Source organism: Microcebus murinus, chromosome 2, assembly GCF_040939455.1.
Source record: "Microcebus murinus isolate Inina chromosome 2, M.murinus_Inina_mat1.0, whole genome shotgun sequence".
Classification (NCBI taxonomy): domain Eukaryota; kingdom Metazoa; phylum Chordata; class Mammalia; order Primates; family Cheirogaleidae; genus Microcebus; species Microcebus murinus.
The window spans coordinates 110,543,667-110,561,055 of NC_134105.1; the positions used below are offsets into that span (position 1 = coordinate 110,543,667).

The window sequence follows — 17,389 nt, forward strand, 5'->3', positions numbered from 1 at the left end:
TCTACAAATTTAATTAAAAGTAAATATAAATTAGATTTGAATTTTGGGATTACATTTCCCCGCTGTAGTATGATATCAAATTCAGTGGTTGGAGCTGTGTGGTAGAACAGAGTGTGACTGGTTTTCTCTGAAATTGATTCACTGAACAATGACAACATATGGTCAAGGAGGGGGTCAGAAAAATTTCCAACAAGCTCTGAGAACATTTATTTGGTGATGGGGCAAGTGCTACTATTTACTGTAGTATTCATTCTATGCACGTATTCATTTCTTTATTTATTTAACAAATTAATTCATCAAAGGCATTTGATAATATTGAGTCATTATATTAAGACTTATACTCAGTCTATAAGAATAGGCACAGCACAATAGATTATAGAAAGCTTTTTGCATAAAAATGGGAAGATGCTGTTTAAAAGTTTTGCTACTAAAGGAGTAAGCATCAAATATTTTGTAAAATGTATGAAATTCTTAGTTCTCCATTAATGCAAGATAAGTGAGTCAATACTATTAGTACATTTGATTATTTATAATCCTTTAATTTGGAAATAATAAGCTCTTATGAAATCTAAGATAAAAATCTCTTATAGGAAGAAGCTAGGTAAATGCTCTTGCATGAATGTGTGATTAACTCAGGTTCCTCTTTCCTTTTTCTCTTCCTTTCCTGGCCTGAGCAGCATGACTGAGGGGCTAGGCCAGTTGACAGATGGAGTGTCTGGCCTGGACGATTTCACACAGACCCATGAATACCATGTGTGGCCCGGCTACGACTACGTGGGGTGGCGGAACGAGAGTGCCACCAATGGCTACATTGAGATCATGTTTGAATTTGACCGCATCAGGAATTTCACTACCATGAAGGTCAGTGGAATCAGGTGTGGTGGAACTTCTTCAATGGGCCCAAATCATAGCATGGTAGAAAAAAGGTGTGCTAGCAAGAACCCTGATGCCAGCAAATACACTCAAATACATATTCTGCTACTGACTAGCTCAGACATCCTCAAACTACGGCCCACTGGCCACATGTTTTTGCCACCGCTGCCTGTCCTGCTTAGTAGCCGACTCGTCCCGGGCCCACAGTGCGCATGTGTGGAATGTGTGCCGCACTCTCCAACGGACCTCCAACAGTCTGAGGGACAGTGAACTGGCCCCTTGTTTAAAAAGTTTGAGGACCCCTGGTAGCTACATGCATCACACAGGAGGTTAGAATAGGTCAGTTGGGTTCTCAATTTTTTTTTTTTTTTTGTCTCAACACCAGAGATGACATATCCATTAGGCACAGTATGCAGTGTCCAGGGCCCATAATACTTTCAAGCCTCATGAAGATGTTTTAATTTTTTTTTAATGTCAGAAGAAAAAAAAAAATATATATATATATATGAAATATGGAGGGAGTGTCCCATAAAGGCAAAAGTGACTAGGGCCTCTAAAAGTCATTATATGGCCCTGCCCAACACTCCCAGGGATGTCACACAGTCTTATCAGTAATAGAGGCTCATTGCAATTCTGATTCTCAATGGAAGAAGAATCTCAACCATTCCCCACCCCTAGAGTATGTCACTGAGACATCATAGTAGAAAACTCCATACTCTGCTGTGCCCAGAGTTTCTTGTTTTCTTTTCTATTACCATACGTCTCTTGTCATCTATTTGTGTATGTGTCTGATTCTCTTCCTAGACCTCAAGCTTCTCCAAGGTAGTGACTCTGCTTTCTGATCTCTGTTTCCTAGTGCCTGGCACTTGATACATGCTAGGTTAATAAATGTTTGTGAATGAACAAATGATATCCTTGATTGCCTACGCTAACCATTCCTAGTCATAAATATCTCTACCTCCTTGGATACAAAGAGGAGGAGATATGTTAGACAAGAACAAGACATTGGTAAATTGTATTTTCTTAACTATAAACAGAAATTTGAAGAAGAGTCTGGGGCCAGGCAGGCCCCAGTTACTCCTGGCTGGACCAGTTTCAGGATTCTAGACCTCAAGCCCAGGGTATCAATTCTGTCTTCTTTATGGTATCTCAGTGACTCTGTTCAGTCCAAGGAGTTAGCAGGGGATGGGGTGTAGGATTAACCCAAATCTGCTGTAAGGCCTAAAATGTAAATTATTAGATTTGGGGGTGGGGAGGAGGGAGCTAAAATACAAAAACCCAAAAGTCTGTATTAAAATATAAGCACTTTGCATGGGAGAGAGTAAAATATTAAAAAATTAATATCTTCAGTGCAATAACAGAAGTTATGTTATTGGCTTATTATCACAGGGCAGTGAGGAGGGAAGAGGTGACCTTTATTGAAAGGTGTGGTGGAAACCAGGAGGCTTGGGAAAAATCTAGAGGCTGGGCCTGTGATGGACCATGGTAAATGCAGACACCCGAGAAGAGCTGGGGTCTGGGGCTTAAGGTCTGATTTTCACTCTCTCTGCAGTAGGCCTGCACGGGAGAGCCCAGCCTGAATGTAAGAGCGAGGGCATCTTTCTTAATAAAACGGGTTTTCTAGTACCTGGCTCAAACAATTATTGTCCTTTTCCCTTACTCGATCTCAAGTCTGTTTCTGAGAGAAAGAAATGGAGGGGAAGAAAAGTACATACAAAAAGTGACCAGAGTGGATGCTAAACCTGGATTCTAGGCTCGAGGAAAACTAGGACTTAAGGGTGGAAGAGAAAGGCCTTTTGCTGGCTATAATAAAGACACCCCAGGAGCTTATGTGGTTTGCATATAACTCTTACTGGTTTATGAAGGCGCATGAGAGGACTGTTGTGTAAGCCCCAGGAAAGAGAGTGGGCCAGTGAATTTGACCCACACATGGAGCCCTGTTTATCTGTTTTTTATCCCTGTTAATAGTTGGGTGCAGAATATCAGTGGCCAAAATATGGGAGACTCTGCCTCTGTTTGCACTCAGTCCTCGTTTCAACATTTGTTTCCTAAATTCATCCATTCTCCTATCTATCTGTGTTACTAATTTATCAACAGTATTTGGTACTATGCAAGATTCTGGGAATAAACAGATGTATAAGAAAACGTCCCTACTTTGGGACGATTTGCAATTCCATGGGGAAGGTACTGTTTATTTGCAAAAGGAAGTATGTAGGGTGATGTGGGATACAGAATAAGGAAATCTGTGTTATCATTAAGGGTTCTTTGTAAATCAGAATTTGTTATTCTTTACACAAACTGGGAATCAAAAAGAAATGCATGTCTATTTTATTATTCCCAGATGTTAATGCTCTAATATTTCCTGATTGGATTAATAGTTATGAGTTAAATGAACAAACATTTAAGATGAGAACAGAAGGATCAACACATGCTCAGTCTGCTGATTTATTATTCAAGGGTGGCTCTTTGGCAGTTGTAAAACATAAGTGTGTGTAACACATTCTTCACAGTTTTGGGGGGAGGATATGCATAGTAACAAAAATATGCCTTATAAGAAAATGTATCTGTATTTCTGAACAATGTGTATATGTACCTGTGAACATGTAAATAAATTCACAACTGTATACCTTTGGGAGAATTTCTAGTGCCACAAACAATGAAATGTATTTTAAATTCTCCATAAAGTCATACTATGTCATCAATAGACTTAGATTTTCCTTATTTCCCAGCAGCTCCTGTTTAACAGTTTGTCACAGGTTAAAATCATTCAAAAGCATATTCTGCAATGAAAAGGTACCAAAAACTGCTAGGGAGCTTACTCATGGCCAGTCTTCTCAAGGCCAAACAAGTCTCCAGCATATTTTAATTTTTTTGAGACAAATAGAAAGTAAAGAATGACTTTCAGAGCACCGGTGTCTTCCAGAGAGTAGTTTTTACTTCCGATGCAAATTACTATTCATTTTCCTCCACTGAAGTATAGTCAGAATACACCATTACGACATTCGAATGCATTTAAAAACTGTGTTGCATTTATTAAATAAATATGTAAATCCACATGGGAATGAAATCCTATGCTATTTATTTGCATTCTAGGAGAATTCCCAAAACATCTGTGGGAGACATTATTACCTTCCCCACAGGATACTTATTCAATGCTTTGCAGATTTTAAAACATCTGAAAAATCTATTGAAACTGTACATGGCTTTTCTTTGATTTTTTTTTTCTTAGCCTTGTTCCATTGACTTGTGTTCAATAAACTGGAACGGTTAATTCGCTCTACGGAAATATTAACAACACATGTTTTCATCATTAAAACATTTGGAGGAAAAGCCAAATGGAAAAGTTAACATGCTTTGCTCCATTTCTGAGTGCCATAGTATGAAGAAAGAGCACTGGACTAGGAGTCCAGGGTTCTAGACCCAGTTCCGTCGTTGCCTGAGCATAGGCCAAGTCAAACCTCTGATCACCAGTACCTCCTTAGTAAATAGAGTGGGACTAGATGAATTTTACAATCTCTTGTCCCTCTAATATTCTGTTCTTAGAGTATCTCTGCTTGGTTTGTTTAGTGGCTAAAATTCTATAATCATTGTTGTTGTTTCTTCAGCTAAAAACAAGTTCTGAATGGTAGTCCTGTATCAACTGTCCAGAAACCAGAGGAGAGGGTGAAAACAGGTAGAGTTACAACTCCAGGCGTAAGCAAGACAGTAAAACAGAAACAGGAAATACATTCTTAGAATGACAATGGTGTTTTTCCAACCTATGCAGTCTTTAAATTCAGAGGATGGCGGCCAGCAAAGCTCCATATCCCATGTGGGACTGAGCCAGAGGAAATGTTACCCAAAAGATCACTTGAGTTGGTTACAAATATGCACCTTCTGTTTCTTAGGGTTGTAAAACACAGCAAGGTACTACAGGGGGACTTTGTTCCTGATGACCCTTAAAAGGCTTGCAAATATCCTGGAAAAACAGTCATGGCATCAGGCAAGAGGATGCAAGTTAATTTCCAACAGAACTTCTTTTCTCATCTCAGAAATATCTATCTATTCAGAAGATCTGAGGGCTTCATCAGAATGGCTTTACCTCAACTGAATTTACTTAAAAGAGATGATTAAGTCTGTGTTTCTGGCTGGAAAAGGCTTATACATGGCACTTGAAATGAGATCGCTACAAAAGAAAGATAAAATTGTTTCGGGTATTATATATTATTTCAGGTTTCTCACCGAACCCTGTTGAAAAGAAAAGGACTGGCCTTGAAATGTACTTAGGAAGAACTGGGATGGCAGTTTTCTTCTTACCTCAGTTCAGAATACCTTGAATCTGAGTAGTCAACCCTGCGGTTAAGAGGATTACAGATTAATACATTAACTGCCTCGAAAAAAAAGCCAGAAACTTTTCCTTGGGGCCACAGTGTTTTATTACAAAAATAGGATAAAAACTTCGAGTGTCATTTAAAGGTAAACATACATAGAAAAACGAAATATATTGGCTTCTGTTCATTTAACCCACGTTTTTAAGAATTAAATTGTTCAATATTAACTGTAACAATAAGAACATCAACAAGTAAGGATTTATATATGCTTCATGGGGCCCTGGAGTCAAAACCAGAGTGAGTTAAATACAACTGTCATGGCAGGTAAGATGTCAAAGAGAGTTCAGTGCAAGGAAGGGCCGGAGAGGATGGTCCAGCCCTCATCTAACGGATAAGAAAACTGTTGTCCAGTAACATGAAATGAGGTGGTGAGGAGCAGACAGGGCATGGAGGTGACTAAAGTTGCAGACTGTGTTTTATATGGCCCGATCAATGTATCACTGTCACTGTGAAGTTCGTAGAACGGAAACCCCAGACGACTGCAGAACACCAGCTGTTCACCAGGGGTGGCCTAGAGAAACAGGCAAGTCTGGAAACTTACCGAATTGGCTTGCACTGGGTCCCCAGGCAACTCAGCAGTGCCGATCTGTCACTCACGTCCCTCTTCCTCTGCCAGGTCCACTGCAACAACATGTTTGCCAAAGGTGTGAAGATCTTTAAGGAGGTGCAGTGCTACTTCCGCTCCGACGCCAATGAGTGGGAGCCTAATGCTGTTTCCTTCCCCCTTGTCCTGGATGACGTCAACCCGAGTGCCCGGTTTGTCACGGTGCCCCTGCACCACAGAATGGCCAGTGCCATCAAGTGCCAATACCACTTCGCTGACACCTGGATGATGTTCAGCGAGATCACCTTCCAATCAGGTGGGGAACGCGGGGCCCCTTGGGGAAGGGGGAGCGGTGTGATGAAGGAGGAAGGCCCATGTCTAGAACTTCTCATTGGCAGGTCTCTGAGGGATGTAGGGTTGCCCAGGTGGCTTCTCACTGGTGGAGAGAAGGAATAGTTGTGTGACTAGTTTCAACGGTGCAGGGTTAGGGGTGAGAGGAGAAGTGAACAGAGTATTTACTTGACTCTTAAATAGTAAAAAAAAAAAAAAAATTTAAACGAGAGTGCCATGTGTTAAAAAACTTTATATAAATTAAGGCTGTTAAGGGGAAGCACATGCAAGCATTATTAAAATATTTAAATGAAGATGTCTAAATACATATAAAAGTAAAGAGAACAATAAGCTTCCAACCATCACTGAGCCTTACTAACCATTGATATTTTGCCATACTTGTTTCATCTAGTCCTTTCTTTTTTGCTGGAGTGTTTTAAAGCAAATCTGAGATATTATTTGATTTCATTGCTAAAATTTTCAGAATGCATCTAAGAAAATAGCATCATTTTTGTAAGCATGATACCATTATAATATCTAACAACACTTATTATTAAGTAATTCCTTAATATCCCGCCTAATAGCCTGTCCATTTTTAAGTATCCCTGATTGTCTAATAAAATGTCTTACTACAGTTAGCTTGATCCAATCAGAATCCAAATAAGGCCCTCTCGGTGTATTCCTTTGTTCTATCTCCTCAATATCTCTTTTAATCTAAAGCAGCCCCTTCCTTTGTTTTTATTATTTTATTTTATTTTATTTTATTTTATTTTTTATTTTTTTTGAGACAGAGTCTCACTTTGTTGTCCAGGCTAGAGTGAGTGCCGTGGCATCAGCCTAGCTCACAGCAACCTCAAACTTCTGGGCTCAAGCAATTCTCCTGCCTCAGCCTCCCAAGTAGCTGGGACTACAGGCATGTGCCACCATGCCCGGCTGATTTTTTCTATATATATATATTAGTTGGCCAATTAATTTCTTTCTATTTATAGTAGAGGCGGGGTCTCACTCTTGCTCAGGCTGGTTTCGAACTCCTGACCTTGAGCAATCTGCCTGCCTCGGCCTCCCAGAGTGCTAGGATTACAGGCGTGAGCCACCTCGCCCGGCCTGTTTTGAAAATTTGATTCTGTTTTAGCTGACTGCTTTCTGTGGTGTCATTTTACTCAGACTTTTGTCCTCTATCATTCCTGCTGACTGGAGGTTACAGCTATAGGTTAAATTGACTCAAGTTCAATATTTATTTTTGTCAAGAATTCTTCATAAATAGTATTGTGTACTTTATGTTGAACCTCATCATGGGGACGTCACCTTAGATCCTCTCACTTTTAGCGACACTAAGATGGATTTCTGGTTTTAGGAAAGTCCCGTATGTTTCCCATGAACTTTTACCTCAGGTTCTACTTTCCATTGACAGCCGTTGTTAGAATTGTTTATTTTCTTAGGGTTTTTCTAATTCTTTCATTTCTCCTACATTTCTTGGCTGAATTTCTTCTGAATAGAGGAACTATTCTTCATGCACTTGCTTACTCTGAAATGCAGTTCACATTGGAAGAGCCAATGGAAGGCTCTTGACTAACTTTTTCCCTTTAACTATCAATTTTACATGACAATTATTTTCCCCTTTACATGACTAATTTTTTCCCTTTAATTATCAATTTTCAGAGTAATGACCTTCTTGATTAGACAAATCACAGGGAAAAATTAGTCACCAACATAAACTGGCAAATATAGCTTTGGGATTTAGTCTCAAAAGCTGCCACGTCATAGCAAAGGACAGCCCAATGTCCATAATCTATCTATGAAGATGAAGACATAATTTGTAAATTAAAGGGCAAGGCTAATGAGGCATAGTGGAAACCCTCTTATAAAACATTTCCTTGAAGGAAAGGGCACTTTAGCATTATCTGCTGTATGCTCACCCACTGTATCCTCTCTACATTTTGCTGGCTCTAGGCTAGCTTCCTGTGCTTTACGGTACTGTATGGTCACAGACCCTGGAACCACTGTTTCTTAAACTTCTTGTACTGTGACCCCTAGTATGCAATATTAGAAGCAAAAATTTTGCAAGAAAAAAGTTGCCCTTACTATAATATATAGATGAATGGTGAGATTTTAGTTTAATATATTTATAATTTTATTTTCTAAAAAGGCTGGTGGCAACCCACTAAATGGAGTTCACAATGTGCTAGGTCACCACCTGCCTTCAGAAAATCCTCTAGCTATCTGTCTTCTCCCCAGCTCTGTCTTCTCCCCAGCTCTGATTCACCCTTGTTCTGTAACAGACGCTGCCATGTACAACAACTCTGGAGCCCTGCCCACCTCTCCTATGGCACCTACAACCTATGGTATGTGTGATTCCTAATTACAAAAATTAAGTTGAAGGGACCTCCTGGAGGATGAAGAAGGGTGGAGATTTGCAAAGGCTGGACTATTATATGGCAGGCTTGACACCAGGTGGCTTTGGATGAAGAGTAGCCATGGAAAGGTAGGACAGATAGTCCACCTCAAAGTTAAGGTCTCAAATTCACTCTCTTCACTACTGGTTCATTGATTCTTCAGCTGAGGCAGAGTCTGGGGTTGTCCCAGTTGCTCCATGAAAGTTCGGGAAACTTGCAGCAGAAACAGGGAAAGGGACATTGCTAGGTGAGACTCATAGTGGGGATCTCAATGAATGGGTGGAAGTTTATGAAACAAAATGCCGGTCTCTCTAACTGGAGATAAATATGCAAAAGTGCATTCATTGCTTCAGACAGTCACTGGCTATACCAGCCAGCAATCTGGGAAACATGTGATTGAATGTTTCCAAAGAGCACTCTCAGCTACCTTGGCATGTCTCAGAGAACGCAGAGAGTGAAATTAGTTCCTCACCTGTTTTACATGAGTTGTGATTAGGAGACCCAGGCCATGCTAATATAGGGACAAAATCTGGAGAAGAATGGAAGAACTCTTCATTATCCAGTCTGAGACATGTGGGAGGGAAGGCTACTATCCCATTGAGGAGGACTGGAGAATACAGGAGCAAAATAATAAAACAGTAGCAAGGGCAAGAATAAGTAGAAGTAGTAATGTAGCATCTTCTGCAATTATCTTCCAGAACAGGGTCTACCTCCAGTCCAGTCCCTCATGCTTTTTTTTGTCCCATGAGATGATTATATTCTCCTCTTTCTCTTCCTGGTCACAGATCCAATGCTTAAAGTCGATGACAGCAACACTCGCATCCTGATTGGCTGCTTGGTGGCCATCATCTTCATCCTCCTGGCCATCATTGTCATCATCCTCTGGAGGCAGTTCTGGCAGAAGATGCTGGAGAAGGTGAGGAGGTACCAGGCGGACAGGACTCAAGAAGCTGCTATGTCCTTTCTTGAGCCACTCATGCCCCAGGAGTGAAAGGCAAATTACAAGACTTTATAAAGGGTTAGAGTTAACAGGGACTACCAAGAAGCATATGAAAGGGGGGGATTGTTGTTGAAAGGAGCCAGAAAGGAATTAGCTAACATTATTTTCTCATGTTTAGAATGGAGACATTAGAACCTTCCTAGAACATTGAGAAAACTCTCTCTAATACACTGAATCTCAAGTCAGATGTTTTCCTTAAAAATTCTGATTCATTGGGTTTGGGGTAGAGTGCAGGCATCTGGATATATTTTTTTAATTTAACAATGATTCTGATGCATAGCCAAGGTTGAAAATCCCTCTCCTAATTGTCTAGCTAAAATTTCTTAAAATGCTTTTGAAGTTCCTTCTCTTCTTTTTCCGTTTGTTTGCTTATTTGTTTTTGGTGTGTGTGTGTGTGTGTAGAAAAATATCCAGCCTCATTAATATCCAAGCCAAGTTTCTCACAATTCTATTCATTGTTCTGTGAACGTGAAGGTTACAATTACATATCCCTCTGAGTCCTTCCTGAGACTCTTTCTGTCTAAGAGATGATCTGAATAACTTTTACCACATTTATCTAACACTTTACAAAGACTTTTTTCTCATGTATGATTTTATTTGAAACTCATCAAGTAATGATGAAATGGGCGTAGTTATATTGAGCTATTTTTCTGATGAGAAAATGTGATGTGTTCAAGGTCACACAACTAGTATTCAATCTTCTGTGTTCCTTCCAATTGTTAATATTGAAATACGCTGATTTCTTTCTTCTAAAATATATATATTCCATCAAAGATGGAATAGCTGTGACTTTTCTTGGTTTCTTTTCTTGTTTCTTTGACTTTTCTTGGTTTCTTTTCTTGGTTTCTGGGACCAGATAGTAACTCCCTGGGAACTGCTTCTAAGTGTCTGATTCTCTTGGAGTTGGCTGATGAGTATTTCTGCCTTTGGTCATGGACACCTTCTGCCTTTGATCATGGTCAAAGAGTTCTCCCCAGTAGACATGGACTGTGAGAAGTCATAGACACTCTGAGCTGTGAGGCTTTGAATTGCCTATGGAGGGCAGGGAGAATTCCCTATAGGAGGGAAGGTATAGCCTGATCGATCTCTGTGTTTAGGTGTGGTCTCTCAGAGGAGACCGATGCCTGTGTAGAGTATATTACAGAGGAGGGGAAGGGCACCGTGAGAATGGGCTTGAATCTCCAGAACTCTTTGGATTAGGACTGGACAAAGGGAGCTCAAATCAGAGAAGTGAGGGGAGTCACCCAGATGAGCAGCCCACAGTTCCTTCTGACCTGTTCCACATTCAGGTCCCTAAGATGGTTATTTTAAGGTTGTTAGGCAGAAGTATTTCACAGAAGAGAGAATCTCCTTGCTTCCCACAAGGGCCTCTACCATCAGTCTGAAAACATTTTACCTAGATTAAAGCTTTCAATTCATAAATAGTGGCTAGACTAAAAGGCAGAATCCATAGACTCACCTGTCGACATGACTATGTTTTGAGGCCTCAAATCGGGGATATCAGAACCTGTCCTCGTTTAGACTGCTGGGACACACTGTATCTAGATGAGGCACTCCCGGGTGGTGGGGGAAGCTGGTGTGACGAAGGTCCATTGGATAGCTTAAAGCGGGTGTGTGTCCTTCTAGAATAGTCTGTCAGGACCACATTTTAGCTGAGGGAGAAGGATCTGTGTTCTTTATCAGCTTTTTGTCTTTATTTGAGCCAGAATGTACCACACTTCTTTGGGTCTTTCTTCTGAGGCCTGTTGGAATATCTTCATGGGCTTCATGTTGGATTAGAAACTCTCCAGGCATGGCCGGGCGCGGTGGCTCACGCTTGTAACCCTAGCACTCTGGGAGGCCGAGGCGGGCGGATTGCTCAAGGTCAGGAGTTGAAAACCAGCCTGAGCGAGACCCTGTCTCTACTATAAAAATAGAAATAAATTAATTGGCCAACAAGCGAGACTCTGTCTCAAAAAAAGAAACTCTCCAGGTAGAAGGGAGAGCAAGAATTTTGCCCTTGAATATTTAACTTAGTCCTTCAAGAAACTCTTTCTAGCCTTGTATATCCTGAGCAAGAGAGCTCAAGGTGCTCTCTGGAATGACACTCAGGATTTCTTCCAGGGGACATAATTTTATGTGGAAAATCTGTAAGTATGCACAGATATTCTAAGAACACTGCTTAATGTAGTTTTAGCCGGTAGAATTATTTGTCGGATACTTTTGATGGTATCCTCAGCACTCCCTCTTCGAGAGGTTAAACCCACGTTTATTGAATATCTACTATGTGCTGGGCTGCATGCTTAGTTCTGGGGATATCACAGCAACAAAGGACCCTTCAGTTTAGTGGAAAAGCCCACAACTAAGTTTCTCCATCCAACACCCACACTGTTTTTTGGGTTTTTTTGTTTTTTGTTTTTTTTGAGACAGAGTCTCGCTTTGTTGCCCAGGCTAGAGTGAATGCCGTGGTATCAGCCTAGCTCACAGCAACCTCAAACTCCTGGGCTCAAGCAATCCTACTGCCTTAGCCTCCCCAGTAGCTGGGACTACAGGCATGCGCCACCATGCCCGGCTAATTTTTTCTATATATATTAGTTGGCCAATTAATTTCCTTCTATTTATAGTAGAGATGGGGTCTCGCTCTTGCTCAGGCTGGTTTCGAACTCCTGACCTCTAGCTATCCGCCCGCCTCGGCCTCCCAGAGTGCTAGGATTACAGACGTGAGCCACCGTGCCCGGCCACACACTGTTTGTTAAAGTGCAGCATTTTACATGTTTAAATCCAAATACTCACACACATTTGGGTGCTGGCACTTTCCTCTTGATGAGGCAGGCGGTTTATATCGAATCAGATGCCACAACATTTAGTTGTTTTGTTGTTCTTCTTGCTGGATTAGGTGTAATTCACTTTGGTATCCCCAGATACCTAGGGATTTCTTGTCGCATTTTGTGGCCATTTTATTTTTGGTTAGTAAAAATGTGGGGTCGGGGTATTATAATATCTTACCTGCAGTGCCAGGATGCCCAGGCAAACTATTGATTCATCACATTACAGCACATTTGTTGAGTTAATGAGCATTTTAATTTATGTCTATGTAAAGTCAAAGCAGATAAAGGGTAAGTCAGCAAAACCTATTATTAAATAGAACATAGAAAACTCTGTAGGCTGGGCCCAGTGGCTCACGCCTGTAATCCTAGCACTCTGGGAGGCCGAGGCGGGAGGATCACTCAAGGTCGGGAGTTTGAAATCAGCCCGAGCAAGACTGAGATCCCATCTCTACTAAAAATAGAAAGAAATTAATTGGCCAAGTGAAAATACATGGGGAAAAAAAATTAGCCAGGCATGGTGGCGCATGCCTGTGGTCCCAGCTACTCGGGAGGCTGAGGCAGGAGGATCGCTTGAGCCCAGGAGTTTGAAGTTGCTGTGAGCTAGGCTGACACCAGGGCACTCTAGCTCAGGCAACAGAGTAAGACTCTGTCTCAATAAAAAAAGAAAAGAAAACTCTGTAAGATCAAGAAGATCTTTGGCTACTGATGGGTTCCTACAGCATCATGTAAATAATGCTTATGAGTACTACAAGTACTTCAGAATGTTAATGTGTGTGGGCAGCACAGAAATCAGGAGGTCAGATTCTGTCTTGAAGAAATGAAGGATTATTCTAGATTATTCTAATTTCCTACATCACAGGCATTTATGGAACCAGACTGCATGTCTGTCACTTGCTGCGTTTCTGGGTTTGATGAGTAGTAAAGGGTTATTTCATCTGAGTGGAAGAGCCAGGTTTAGGAAGGGGAGGGAGTGACAACGTGCCTTTGTGCCAACGCGCCCTTCTACCCGATCTTCTCTTGCAGGCCTCCCGGAGGATGCTGGATGACGAAATGACAGTCAGCCTTTCCCTGCCAAGTGATTCCAGCATGTTCAACAATAACCGCTCCTCATCACCCAGCGAACAGGAGTCCAACTCCACTTACGATCGCATCTTTCCCCTTCGCCCCGACTACCAGGAGCCGTCCAGGCTCATACGAAAACTCCCAGAATTTGCCCCAGGGGAGGAGGAGTCTGGTGAGGATGACATGGCGGGCAGGGGGTTGCGGGAGAAGCAATGCCAGCATGGGGTTGGGATCACAGTCCTGCTCTTGGTTAACCGCGCCTGTATTTAGTTTATGCTTATCTCCAGAGAAGTCCACGTTCTCTTTCTAGATTTGGTCTGCTGCTGCTAGCCTCATGTGGGCACCTCTTCTTTGCTAGGGAACATAAGATGTTTAGAGTGACTCACATGTCAGAACAGGAAATTTAAGAAAAGGTGTTAACTAAGGTGACAACAACAAAAGAATCTAAACAATCCAATCACTCTAACCTCATTTTACTTTGTGAGAAAAGAGAGAAGGCCTAGCTAGGGTACTCACCAGGCATCAAACTTCATGAGGGGTAAGTTCAGGATAGAATTTCACCTGGAGAAAAAAAAAATGAATGAATGAAGCAAATGGCATTCTAAAATTCCCAGTTTTGTAGCCATCCAGATAATTGAGTTAGTTATCTTACTTTGGTTAATTTCTCTTTGGTAAATATTGGTTAGGATAATACAAGATTTTATCATGAAAGTAAATGTTTCTGGCCTTTTCTTAATAAAAGTCTTGAGGTAAAACAGCACAACAATTAAAATAGGGTCAATTGATTTGAATCCCAATGTCTTTTTTTAAAATGCTGCAGAGTGACATCAGGAGGGAAGTTGGGGTCATCTCTGAAACTCTGAGCAGCTTTTCTGTAAGGTCATCAATTTAACAGTGAAGAAGAGGAGTGAAGAAGTCCTCAGAAGAGGAGGACTTGTGTTCAGGAGAGAGGAGCACGGTCCGAGCTGGATGTAGAAGCAGGCAGGACTAAATGTGACAGCATACGGTTTTCAAGGAAGGGTTTTTTTGTTTTTTAGAGGAAAGGAAACTAACATCTATTTTATCACTCAACAAATAGAAAACATTGAGAGAGCACATTAAACTCAGGTAACTTCACAGAGAGAGCAAGAATAAAGAATATAAATTGCCACGTTTCCCCGAAAATAAGGCAGGATCTTATATTTGTTTTTCCTCAAGAAGACACCCTATGGCTTATTTTCAGGGGATGTGTTATTTTCCCCTCAAAGCCTCAGCTTGCAGCACGCACAGGATGTCCGGGACCTGACAGGGGGAGCTGACCTTGTTGGTGGGGCTGCCCACACTTTTCCAGTCACCTCTGGGATAGTAGCTGTCACGATGGGGCAGGTGAGAAGGGCTGCTCGTCTTCTTTACCGCTCCGTGACGAAACACATGGGTTGGGCAGATACGCTGCATAGCCACGCCCATCACTTGGTCTTATTTTCGGGGTAAGGTTTATATTGCGCAAATGCTTAGAAATCCTGCTAGGGCTTATTTTACGGGTAGGTCTTATTTTCAGGGGGAGCACGGTAATTTATTTCCCAGACTGAACTGAAGTAATTTATCTATTTTCTGAAGGCCAAAACATCCCACTTCACATATTTTAATGTTTAAGTGAGGATGCATTTTAAACTAGATCATATAAATTTAATCTGAAAGTTTTAAATCATTAAGATAGGTATTTAAATCAATGACAGTATCTTAAAATTTAGGAACTATGTTACCAAACCTTAAACCTTCAATATTCCCACCCTGGTACACCCTCAGCTTTCCTATAGCTTTACCATACAATTCCACAAGATTAGCTAAGGAAGTTGTTAATGGTCATGTATTATGAGGAGAAGAATGAGAGACGAAATGGTCTGAAGGTCACAAGAAAGCCTCTAGAAGAAGCAAAATCGTGCTACAAGTAAGTGACACGAAGTAGGTTAGGCTGTCATGGCGTGTTCCAGCCCTCCTCTCAGATTCTCATCCTTGAAGAGTTCTCCAAAGATGCTCCCTGGAATGAGACCAGTTGTCCTTGTCTTCCCAGGCTGCAGTGGCATTGTGAAGCCGGTCCAGCCCAGTGGCCCGGAGGGGGTGCCCCACTATGCAGAGGCCGACATAGTGAACCTCCAGGGGGTGACAGGCGGCAACACCTACTCAGTGCCTGCCGTCACCATGGACCTGCTCTCGGGGAAGGATGTGGCCGTGGAGGAATTCCCCAGGAAACTCTTAACTTTCAAGGAGAAGCTGGGAGAAGGCCAGTTTGGGGAGGTGAGCTGATCCTTTGACTGGGGTCTCAGGTCCTTGATTGCTCAAAGGAAGTGGTTAGATAAAAGTGGTTCGTAGAACAAAGGGTCCCTTCCAGAATTGGATTCACAACCGAATGTCTCCTCCACTGGTCTCTCCTTGCATTGTCCTCTGGGAGACCAGTGTTGGGTCAGCCTCAACCTTGTCAGGTAGCTGAGGAGTTCCTGAGACTTCTGATTTTTATACAGGAATTTTTAAGGCATGCGAGTCACTGGACTTCAGATGCCCTGAAAAACATTCAGTATTTTCAAAAATTTCTACAATAGGTTACAGAGGGTGGGGCCCACAGATGTGGTCATCTTTTATGAACTGTCCAGGAACACCCTGCTGCTTGATAGCCACTTTGTTTTTTTTTTCCTTTTAATGGGAATTAAATGTGAAATGGTCAAAAACAACCTCGCCCCTGCCTTTGGTCCCAGAATCAGCCACCAGGGAATGAATCACCCACCAAGATAAGGAGGAGTACTCTTCTCTGTTGCCCTCAGAGGGATGCATGAAATATTGAACTTTTTACTCTTGCGTCAGTCACATGAACCTTCTGAGAACTCAAAGCAACGTTTTAAGTTATAATAGGAACTCTGCGACTCTGCTGTCTAAACTTCAGATATAATACTTGGTTTCATAAGAATGGGTTATTGGTTTTCAGTGTAGGTGCCATATTCTCTTCTTGGGTAGATCTGTTGTTAGAGGAGGTAGAGAGGTCCACAGCATTTGTTCATGGTGTTCTGTGCACTCATTCTTCCCCCTGGTTGAAAACTCACACCTGTTACACTGTTACTAATACCCAGGAGTTACTTATAATGCTAAACCCCATACTAAAGGATTACCTTAGGAAACTGCCTTATGTTTTGCATGATCCAGTAACCAACAAATCAAAGTTCGAGCATTTATACCAAATAACATTTTATAGTGGGCTATTCTGTAATAAAATGTTATGTTATTAATTTATTCATTCACTTATTCAATGTTCCAATCAATGTCTATTTCTTTTATAAGGCAGGCACGTATTGTATTAGCTGGGTACTTTATCATTGTTTTTAATTTTATCAATTATTTGAATCAAAGATATGTTGTACATATCTTCTCATCAGCCTTTTGGTTATTTTGCCTCAGTTGTAAGAGTTAGTTTATCTCCAGGAAATGCCCAGCAAGAGTACTGAGCCATCTTCAGGAGAAATGATGATGCTGAGACTAGATGACTTTTGTCTAGGTTCATCTCTGTGAAGTGGAGGGAATGGAAAAGTTCAAAGACAAAGATTTTGCCCTAGATGTCAGTGCCAACCAGCCTGTCCTGGTGGCCGTGAAAATGCTCCGAGCAGATGCCAACAAGAATGCCAGGTCTGTGGTCTGCATTTTGAATTTGCCTTTATGTATTTCACCTTTAGGACCAAGAATACTCCTGGATAGTTCTGGGCAATTTTTTCTTTTGAGATGGGAGGTCTGTGAGCTGCCTCACATTTCCATTGTTACGCTTTTTTGTTCTGATGGGGTCAGCAGTCCTCATCTTTTTCTCCATCTCTCTCAAACAAAAATGTGTATTTTCCATTGTATTTCATCATGTTTACTTCCTAACCCCCTTTGCACAGCAGTGTATTTGCCAACATATACATAATTGTGTACTTCTTTAATCACTGTACACAGACATACTCCCGAATGCCATGACCTCCTCTTGACAAAGTCTTCACACTCACACACATCTT

The 17,389-nt window shown here is 41.4% G+C and overlaps 1 protein-coding gene across 3 annotated transcripts in view; it reads left to right on the forward strand.

Annotated features, from left to right (window-relative positions):
* Nucleotides 1-17,389, forward strand: part of DDR2 (discoidin domain receptor tyrosine kinase 2) — a 167,643-nt gene that overhangs the window by 135,286 nt on the left and 14,968 nt on the right. For all 3 annotated transcript variants that reach the window (XM_076000338.1, XM_076000339.1, XM_012768649.3), the window contains 7 exons: nt 678-861; nt 5,860-6,103; nt 8,397-8,459; nt 9,296-9,426; nt 13,341-13,551; nt 15,430-15,653; nt 16,900-17,027. In XM_076000338.1, coding sequence (XP_075856453.1) covers nt 678-861; nt 5,860-6,103; nt 8,397-8,459; nt 9,296-9,426; nt 13,341-13,551; nt 15,430-15,653; nt 16,900-17,027 — 1,185 coding nt within the window. The remainder of the gene's footprint in view (nt 1-677; nt 862-5,859; nt 6,104-8,396; nt 8,460-9,295; nt 9,427-13,340; nt 13,552-15,429; nt 15,654-16,899; nt 17,028-17,389) is intronic.